The 10007-nt window shown below is 33.0% G+C and overlaps 2 protein-coding genes across 4 annotated transcripts; both read left to right on the top strand.

Moving 5' to 3' along the window:
• The first annotated feature begins 294 nt into the window (after positions 1 to 294).
• Positions 295 to 3521, top strand: LOC106765832 (uncharacterized protein OsI_027940). The gene is made up of 6 exons (XM_014650588.2): positions 295 to 440; positions 2194 to 2380; positions 2465 to 2627; positions 2707 to 2744; positions 2842 to 2899; positions 3141 to 3521. The coding sequence occupies exons 1-6, from the start codon at positions 436 to 438 to the stop codon at positions 3254 to 3256; spliced, it is 567 nt and encodes a 188-aa protein (XP_014506074.1). The 5' UTR covers positions 295 to 435; the 3' UTR covers positions 3257 to 3521.
• Positions 3522 to 5494: 1973 nt separating this feature from the next.
• On the top strand, positions 5495 to 9808 carry LOC106766053. 3 transcript variants are annotated; one of them, XM_014650816.2, is made up of 5 exons: positions 5495 to 5771; positions 6273 to 6353; positions 6640 to 7048; positions 7419 to 7513; positions 7652 to 9808. In XM_014650816.2, the coding sequence occupies exons 3-5, from the start codon at positions 6808 to 6810 to the stop codon at positions 9482 to 9484; spliced, it is 2169 nt and encodes a 722-aa protein (XP_014506302.1). In that variant the 5' UTR covers positions 5495 to 5771; positions 6273 to 6353; positions 6640 to 6807; the 3' UTR covers positions 9485 to 9808. The 3 variants fall into 3 exon arrangements, with proteins under 3 accessions (XP_014506302.1, XP_022641590.1, XP_022641597.1); XM_022785869.1 differs by lacking the exon at positions 6273 to 6353; XM_022785876.1 differs by lacking the exons at positions 5495 to 5771; positions 6273 to 6353 and adding an exon at positions 6415 to 6487.
• The last annotated feature ends 199 nt before the right edge of the window (positions 9809 to 10007 follow it).

Here is a 10007-nt window from a genome sequence, read left to right as displayed (position 1 = left end):
TAAAATAAAATAATAAAATTTTTCTTTGGAAGAAATGAGTCTTAAATAATATTGTAAATGATATACCTAGATTTAATAGAGTTTAACCTAATAATAAATAAAATTTAACAAAATCTAATTAGATTAGAATAATTGAATTAAATACTAACCCAATCCAATAAACATTTCTTAATAATATTATTGGTAAAGTAAATTAATAAAAACGAATCTAATTTAATAATTAATAAAATATATTTTTTGATTAAATTTGAACTAACAATGCACACAACTGGAAGGAGCAAAATTCTATTTTTGAAATTAGTAGGAGTGCAGGCTGAAAATCTAAATAGGAGACAAAAATAAATCATTCACTCACTGTAGGTGTCGGAAAGCTTCCCTAACCAGAGAGAAAACAAAACAAACCGATTACTCTCCAGAGAGAAAAGTTATTCTAAGATGAGGTGCGATTTTCAGAATATGCATTTTTCATTTTCTTCTGTGGTTGAACAGAAAATTTTAGACTACATGCATGCTGTTTTTCTCCTTGTTTAGGCTAATTAGTGATATTTCTTAACTTGGATAAATTTCTTAGTACTTTCTTGTTTTGGATTTCTTTTAATTCTATTTACTTTTTCATGTTCTGTTCTTCTTTATTTTTGGTATGTTTATTATTTTTTAGAAAATAATTAATTAGGGTTTTTGACATTTAAATTCTCTTTGAACTGATAATACCATTATATATTTGTTGATGTTCGTATAGTTTGCCACAAAGTGATGACTTTCGTATTATTTCCAGGTCTTGTAGGGTTTAGATTACACCTGCTTCTCTGTATTCTATTTATTTTGCTTGTTTCGTTGTAATACCAAAATCACTGTGAGTTGGGATTCTTTTTTGGCTGCTAGCGGAGCGAGAAATGGAGGAAACAATTAGTTCTAAGTTTTCATGTTTTTGTTTTTCAATTTCGAAATGTCTTAATTGTGGTACCCTGTTCATTCATCATCAGTGACAAGAGTAGTTTGGCTCAGATGTTATTTTTTGTTTTTGAACTTACGTGTGGCTTACTGATAATGGGTACAACTTAATGGGAATCTTTTGACATCAAATCATGTATGGGAATAGTCATCACGCATGAGACTGATGCACCCATTTTAGTTGTCTGGTGTTTCGATCAAGAAAACATTTTTCATTTGATTTATGCTTTCATGCTAAATGCACGAATTATTGTTCAATTCAGGAGCAATGAAAGAAGAAAAAGAGAAAATGATGTCTGGTTAAAAGTTTTTGGCAGTAAGTTAATCATTTTACAGTTAGAATCTTATCTAGGATCAAATATGGTGGGCTGAAATCTGTTCTATCCAATAGTTTAATACTTTGATTGAGGAAGTCAAGAAATTGCATGTAAGTAGGTCAGCTGTCAGCGTTTAATTTCTCTATTTTCTGCACTTTTCTTTTATTTTTTATTTTGTTGTTGGGCAGCGATTTGATGGGTTATCTTTTAATTTCCTGCTTCGATGCTGAAAAATTATATCCTTTTAGATTAGTTATTTGCACTTTGATGAAGAATTAGAAAAGACAATCTCTGAATTTGGTTCCTAACAATCTCATTCCATTAGGTGTGGTAAACCAAATGGTTCCGTCAATGCTATTGATCTTTATCAAAAACCAAACTGATGGTTTCTCACCTTTTCTTAATGTTTTTGTATGTTTTTCATTACTACATTTCGGCTTAAATTGGATGGAATTATTTTCAATTTACTTGGACTTATCCATTTCAGCAAGCACTTATGGAGCATGCTGATCCTGTCTGTATGAGTTCTTTAAAGAAAAATTTTAAACTCAAATAATTTAATTGGGGTTTACTTCGGAGGCTAGAAATTTAAATTAATGAGCAAGCCTTTTCAAAGATTTGAAGAAATGTAGTTGTTTCATGATTATTGATGACTAAGTGAATTATCAAAACTCCATTCTTGCTTGGTGTTCATCCAAATGCTTTGAAGCTATTTTTAGTCTGCAATTATGGAAATAAAACCCATTTTACGTTCTCTACTTAAATTAGCGTTATTTATACATGGGCAGAATCAATCTATTTTCCATCCCAAAACACTTCTATTAATATTCTTACATGGCCAAACAGTTTTTGGCAAGTCTACAATTATCTGTTCCTTCAAGGTTATACTCTAAATTTCTTCCTGATATTTCTGGTTGTCATACAGTCGCCATCCTTCTGTCAAATGGGCTCAGAGGTCTGATGTACTCTACTTAACAGTTGAGTTGCCTGATGCCCAGGATGTTAAGCTCAAACTGGAGCCAGAAGGAAAATTTCACTTTTCTGCAATTGCTGGTTCAGAGAAGATTCCTTATGAAGTTGACATTGATCTGTTTGACGCGATTGATGTAAATGTAAGATCAGCCAGCTGATGGTTTTTTGGTTGATAAAACATTTTCCATTTACATTGTAACTGGTGTGTTGATATGTCTTCTCAGAATAGCAAAGCTAGTGTGGGTTCAAGAAACATCTGCTACTTGGTAAAAAAGGCTGAGAACAAGTGGTGGGACCGATTGTTGAAGCAGGGAGGGAAATCTCCAGTATTCCTGAAAGTTGATTGGGATAAATGGGTAGATGAAGATGAGGAACCCGAAAATCAACGTTAGTTATTTTCAAAATTTCTCTGAATTTAAGCTTTCATTTTACATTGTTTTGTCTCACTTCCGTATTTCCTTTTCAGCTGCATCTGACATGGACTTCGGAGACATCGATTTTTCTGTTAGTACTGTATCTCAAACTCAAATATAGTTTTGCACATATACTCTTTGGTAGATGGACTCTCTATGTCTTGACCTTAAATTCATTTTCACTGCAGAAGCTGAACATGGGAGGGGGTGAAGGCTTGGATTTTGATGCTGCAGGCGATGACGATGGTAAGCTTATGTGTGTGTGTGTGTGTGTGTGTATATATATATATATATATATATATATATATATATATATATATATATATATATATATATATATATATATAGGTTTTCTTTCCTTTTTCGTGAAGTGATACATGAAGCTCTTATTCATAGTGACATAGGGTCTCCAACCAAACCCAAGTAACATAGTTTGTATAATTTTTCTTTATCTGAAGCTAACTAGTGTCTTGGTCATTTTGTGCAGATGATGAGAGTGACACAGAAGAGGAGGATGCTGCAGAAGCATCTACTGGTAAGGTACCAGACACAAAGGATGTTCTAAGTGCGGACCCAAAGGATGCACCTGATTCTAAAGCTTAAACAATTTGACACTCGTGAATCCTAACATGGCTTCTCCTATGTAAAGGACGAGACAAGCATTCCTGAAAGGTTACTTACTGAAAACCTTGGCAGAGTCAACTAATGGTTCTGTGCTGGCATGTTAACTTATCTTCAGCGTTTTTACCCAGGAGTTTTTAACAAGCTGGACATATATGCGTTGCCATACATAATATTATTTGAGAATGGAAATGTTATGTATATGTTTCGCTTAGAGTGCAGTGGACAATGATCACATTACTTTTCAGTGAAACTAACTTCTGATCAAATAACGCACGTATGGAGCCTTCGTTTTAGAAAAAAAAAAAAGGACAAATTTAGGAGTTTTGATCAATGTTTCAAAACATGGGATGCTCATTTAACTGTTATAGACGTTTTCAAGCTGGATGACTTTAGTCTCTTCCACAAGCAGATTTTGCAAAAGATTACTACATGAAATGAGTATATATAGGAGAAGGAAATAGTAGGGAGAAATTGATAGTTAGATAAAACTTTTTTTTTTCTATTCTCTGGGTAAATTAATTTTTAAAATTTTCTCTTCCTTTAATTTCTGCACAAACAAAAAGTTTACTTTCAAATTAATTCTCACTTATCTTTAAATCTATTCAAATAAACAATAAAAAATTATTTTCAAATCCTCTCAATTATTCTTTTCCACATTCATTTAAGTGAATAGGAGATTGGCTTATATGAACAAAGTTTGATTCATCAATTAACCAAGTATAAGTCTATTTAGGATCATATTAATACTTATATGAAAGCAAAATTGTGATCATTTAGGAAATGTGTAAAATGTATTCCTTTACTAAATCAGAGATGTGAACCTAAGGTTAGGAGACGATTCAGTTTTTCCAAAATCACAGACGACATTGTTACAAATTTCACAACAAGCCCTTCTATAAATTAACAGTTTTTATTTTCTTCATCTTTCCCAAAAAAGTTTAAATATCATTTTTATTCATGAAACAAATTTCGCAACAAACCTATCTATAAATTAATTCTTTTTATTTTCTTCATCTTAGCCGAAAAAGTTTAAATATCATTTTTATTCATGAAACGGACATAGTTTTGTCGTAGTATCTTAAATTTGTAAGTGATTATCTTCCCACTTCTGATTCTTATAAAAAAATAATAAAAGATTTAAAAGAATGAAGAATGGATTATTTTAAATCAGAAGAGAAGAAAATAATTCCTTTCAATTTTATAAAAATAAGACAAAAAAGCTTAAATTCGAATACATTTAAGTAAAATATATATATATATATATATATATATATATATATATATATATATATATATNTATATATATATATATATATATATATATATATATTTAGATAAACATCACCTATGTATTTATCCGCTAACAATCAGGAAGAGCATTAAAATTCAATCCTTTGAATGAATTGATCCACCATTTATTTGAACATAAATTACTCCTTGTCTATTTTACCAATTGTGTGAATTACAAACTATAATACAAAGGTAACTCTTCTTTATAATTGTTCTGTAACGACTGTTTTACTGTTCATAATTATTTTTCAGTTTTAATATATAATATATTAGTAAAAATACATGCATATTCACATATTTTTATGATAAAAAAAATAATTTATAAAATTAAATATAAATAACCATTGTAATAAAAAATAATTTTATTTACTTTATATTTAGTCTTTTATTATAAATATTTATTTAAGTTTTTAAAGAATTATTAAACTAAAAAAATGTCAAATAAAAAATGATTAAATTTTAAAAAATTTTACTTAAAAGATAAAATTAGTAAGATAATTATTTTAGATTAAAAGAAAAACTTATTAAAAGTAAAATTGAAAAACAAATTATGTGAGTCAATTATATAATGGTATAAATTTTATCTCGTAATTTTTGTAAATAGTTTTTAATTCACTTTTATAACTTTTTTTATGATTATTGTTTTAATCTAAACCATTCTTTGCTCATTTTTTTAATTAATATATTTTATTTTATTATTTTCTCATTTAAATTTTGTAAATATTTTTAAAACTCGGTTAACTATTTCCAATGGAAAATCATGTGATAACATTTTATTTTTTTTTTTATCGTGAAAAAAAAAAGAAAGAATGAATACAGAATTCAGTAATTAGTCTAATTATAATATCTGTTTCATACAAAATATTCTGTTACTTGGTCTCCCTTCACGGTTACCTCTCCCGTTTCTATAGGAAAAGTTTATGAAACCGTAGCGTTGAGGACGTAACAAAGTGGTTCAAAATCCGTGTTGATTTCCGACCACACGGAAACCTAAAATTTTGCAACCACCTTTGAACACTGTCTATTCTCTTTGCATTACTACCCAAAAATCAGAAAGGAAAGAGAAAAACTTGTCACTAACTGCAACTCCAAAGTTAAAACTAAGATAATAAACGTACACATACTTTTGATCCAAACACTGCACAATCTCAAAGCCATTCCCGGCAATCCATGGATAATACTGTTCTCTGAGCAATGACTAAAGGTAAATCTCCTACCATTTTCCTCCAAAGTTTGATTGAAAATATTGATTGCTTTGAAATGTTCTTATGATCGCTGAAATATGAAGTGACAACTTAGTTGGGATTCATATGATGTCTAAATACAATTCATTTGGAGGGGATATATGTTTGATGAATGAGGATGTTCGTGAATCCAATGTGAATAATTTCTAATCTGATTCCTGTGCCTAGATGTTAAAAGATCTCTGGCATTTCGACGTAGATGGGACAAAAGTGCTTTCTTAGAAAACTCTTCTTTCTCTAACAAATCAAAGGGAACCACATTAAAGAAATTGTGAGACACACTCACAATAATGCTCTGGAAATTTGACAACCATATATATCTACTTTGATAAAATACTATCATGTGATGCTATAGGATACTCTCCATATATTGGCATTATAGAGAACTAGCTTTTTTTTTTGTCACGATTGATGTGTCAAAAGTTGTAATAAATCTGAACTTTGTCTGAATGCATGAAAAGCCCCTCTGGCCTGACTCCTAAGATATTCCTAACCGTCAAGATCATTAAACAAAGTGACAGAAGAAATTCCAAAATCATCTTGTAAGTTCTGTGTACTCACACCTGGTTTTGAGATTACTGATTGAATACACACTACCATTTTGAAATGACAGCGATTATTTCAGAGGTTGATGCTTCTTAACCCGTTGTTTACATTCCACATGCAATGTATTTAGGTATTCAGCATTTTGTCCAAGGAAGGTTATAATTTGGTTTATCTATAATATTTTCGTTCTACTGAATTGTTATTTGAGTTCCTGCAATAACCTTTGAGCATTTTACCTTCAAAGGATTTTGTATCAAAGTTGAGGTATATATATATTTGCAGTGGCACAAGTATATAAAGAAGGGAAGAAAGACTGTGTTGCAAATTAGAGATTGGAGGCACTTGTGGCGTATTATTGACAGGAGTGGTTGATTTATTCTGAAGTTGGAAATGTGCTCTGAGTATATATGACTTCTTTGATTTTACAGTGGAAGTTTTGATTCAAGTGTAATGGATTTCTCTGAGGGTTATGTATCAAATGAGCATCGTGAGCTTCATCGATCTGCATCAGAAAGTGCGGATCCGTTGTCTGTTTCTCCATTGCAACTTGCTCCAAAATCTTCAAGGTCCCCTGAGTCTGCTAGGTCTCCAAAATCTCCGAGGTCCCCAAAGGTTCAAGGAAAGTGCAGCAGTCTAAGTCCAAGGAATCATAAGCAATCACATTCTCAAAAAGATGGACGTCCGAAGAAAGGTGAAGTCTTTAGGCATTGAAGTTTCCATTGCCAGTTTCCTCTTTTTAATGCCTGATTACTTTTTCACCAAGTAGCTACCATAAAATGCATGTGATTTGTGATGTTCATAGACTTGTTTCCACTTTCACTCTTTTATTCTTCAGATACTCGTAATAATTGGACTTCTGAATTTTCTAATTACTCGGAAAACTACTCATGGAACATCGGTATAATCATATTGTTATTATCTGATCTGCCTTTTGGTTACTGAGGCTAAGACTAGAATGATCTAGCTTTGGAGTTTTATGGCGAATCAAACCTTATATGATAACAGATTTTCATTCCTTAAACTCAAAGAAGAAACCTTCTTATGCTACTCTGATTGCACAGGTGGTTCTGGGGGAAAAGGTACCTGGGGTGGATTGCTTGATACAGATGACTCAAGCGTTCTTGATCCTAATGATCCAAACTATGACAGCAGTGAGGTTGGGAGATAAAATCTTATCAGTAGCTTGTAATATAACTATTATTGAATGGATTAAATTTATGGTCTTGTATTTCTTTTTCTGAAAGTGTTTGTCTTTGTGACACCAACAACCATGAAAGTATATATGTTTTTGTAGGAATTTGACCATTCAAATGAAAAGAAGCCAAGCACAGAGCTTGAGAGCTACAAGAAAAAGGCTACAATAATAGTGGAGGAGTATTTTGCCACTGATGATGTTGTTGCAACAATGAATGAAGTTAAAGAATTGGGAAAACCAGAGTATGGCTACTATTTTGTTAAAAAACTTGTCTCTATGTCCATGGACAGGCATGACAAAGAAAAGGAAATGGCTGCTATTCTGCTCTCTGCACTTTATGCTGACGTATTTGATCCTGCACAAGTTTACAAGGGCTTCAGCAAATTAGTTGAATCAACAGATGACTTGATTGTAGATATACCAGACGCAGTTGAAGTTCTAGCACTTTTCATAGCTAGGGCCGTGGTTGATGACATACTTCCTCCTGCCTTTTTGAAGAAACAGATGGCCTACTTAGCGAAAGATTCAAAAGGGGTTGATGTGTTGAAAAAAACTGAGAAAAGCTATCTAGCAGCTCCTCTTCATGCAGAAATCATAGAGAGATGCTGGAGGGGTAGTAAGAACACCACAGTCGATGATGTTAAAGCTAAGATAAACAACTTTTTGAAGGAGTATGTTGTAAGTGGTGACAAGAAAGAAGCCTTCAGATGCATCAAAGATCTGAAAGTTCCTTTCTTCCATCACGAAATAGTGAAACGTGCCCTTATAATGGCAATGGAGAGACGTCAAGCAGAATCCCCACTATTAGATCTGTTGAAGGAAGCGGCTGAAGAAGGTTTCATCAACACTAGCCAAATGTCCAAAGGTTTCAGTCGGTTAATTGACACAGTTGATGACTTATCACTTGATATACCAAATGCACGAGGAATACTGCAGAAACTTATTTCCAAAGCAGCATCTGAGGGTTGGTTATGTGTGTCATCTTTGAAATCACTTTCAGTAGAGCCTGAAAGGAACACAATAGAAGATAGTGCTGCCAAAAGTTTCAAGGTAAAGACTCAGTCCATCATTCAAGAGTACTTCTTATCAGGTGATATATTGGAGGTAAATAGCTGTATTGAACAAGAAAACAGCAAGAACTGTGCTGCACTCAATGCAATCTTCGTTAAAAAACTGATAACTCTGGCAATGGATAGGAAGAATAGAGAGAAGGAGATGGCTTCTGTGTTGCTGTCATCTCTGTGTTTCCCAGCTGATGATGTGGTGAGTGGTTTTGTGATGTTGATAGAATCAGCAGATGACACTGCTCTGGACAATCCTGTTGTTGTTGAGGATCTTGCTATGTTTCTAGCAAGAGCAGTGGTGGATGAAGTGCTAGCTCCACAACACCTTGAGGAGATTGGAACACAGTGTTTGGGGCCAGGTTCAATTGGGAGCAGAGTTCTTCAAATGACAAAGTCATTGCTAAAGGCTAGACTTGCAGGGGAGAGAATCTTGAGGTGTTGGGGTGGTGGGGGAAGTAGCAGGCCTGGATGGGCGTTTGAGGATGTAAAGGACATGATTGGGAAGCTGTTGGAGGAGTATGAGTCTGGAGGAGAAATAAAGGAGGCATGTCGCTGCATGAAAGAGTTAGGAATGCCATTCTTCCATCATGAGGTTGTTAAGAAAGCTTTGGTGACAACCATTGAAAAGAAGAATGAGAGGTTGTGGGGTCTACTCAAGGAGTGTTTTGAATCAGGACTCATAACCTTGAATCAAATGGCCAAGGGTTTTGGAAGGGTTGCAGAATCTCTTGATGACTTGGCCTTAGATGTCCCTGATGCTAAAAACCAGTTTGCATACTATGTTGAAAGAGCAAAGTCTAATGGATGGTTGGACAATTCATTTTCTTTCACCAAACAGGAACATGCAACAGAGAATGGCACTCACTAATCATCATCAGTATTAGTTTTTCTTTATCACTTTCTTTAAATCTACACTTGAATCAGATGTATACACATGCAGACATCAAATGCACACTGTGCATGCACAACTAGAACTTGAAATTTCTCCACACATGCTATTTCTGTTTGTTTTCTTCTCACAGGAGCTGAAGTTTCTTCACAGTTGCCCCCCACCCCACAACAATTTTCAGTTCTTATAATAAAATAGGCACACATATAAATCCAAACTGGTATTGAATTGCCAAATATAGTTTATAATAATTCAATACAGTAGTATTTTTGTGTAATCAAATTGTTTTAAGTGTTATTTAATGACCAGCCTCCTTGGCATGTTCTTTGATATATTTTTCTATTAAGACAAACTTAGATGAATCATTCCACAATGGATCATTGAAGATTTAGAGACATACTGCTCTGTGGATGAAAACAAGGGCAAGAAGAAAGACATGTTGAAGCAGAAAGATGCATATAGAGCAACTAATTTAGAAATCAATTATGTGAACTGAAAACTA

The sequence above is a fragment of the Vigna radiata genome, chromosome 1 (assembly GCF_000741045.1).
Source record: "Vigna radiata var. radiata cultivar VC1973A chromosome 1, Vradiata_ver6, whole genome shotgun sequence".
NCBI lineage: Eukaryota > Viridiplantae > Streptophyta > Magnoliopsida > Fabales > Fabaceae > Vigna > Vigna radiata.
The sequence above is the reverse complement of the archived record's forward strand: the minus strand, read 5'-3'. Positions and strand labels throughout refer to the sequence as shown.

Excerpts from the sequence above, each read along its gene's own strand:
- LOC106765832 (XM_014650588.2), top strand. Across the intron at positions 2,381-2,464 it reads TTGACGCGATTGATGTAAAT|AATAGCAAAGCTAGTGTGGG; the intron begins GTAAGATCAGCC and ends ATGTCTTCTCAG. Across the intron at positions 2,628-2,706 it reads TGAGGAACCCGAAAATCAAC|CTGCATCTGACATGGACTTC; the intron begins GTTAGTTATTTT and ends TTTCCTTTTCAG.
- LOC106766053 (XM_022785869.1), top strand. The coding sequence starts at position 6,808 with ATGGATTTCTCTGAGGGTTATGTATCAAATGAGCATCGTGAGCTTCAT. Across the intron at positions 7,049-7,418 it reads AGATGGACGTCCGAAGAAAG|GTGGTTCTGGGGGAAAAGGT; the intron begins GTGAAGTCTTTA and ends CTGATTGCACAG. Across the intron at positions 7,514-7,651 it reads CAAACTATGACAGCAGTGAG|GAATTTGACCATTCAAATGA; the intron begins GTTGGGAGATAA and ends ATGTTTTTGTAG.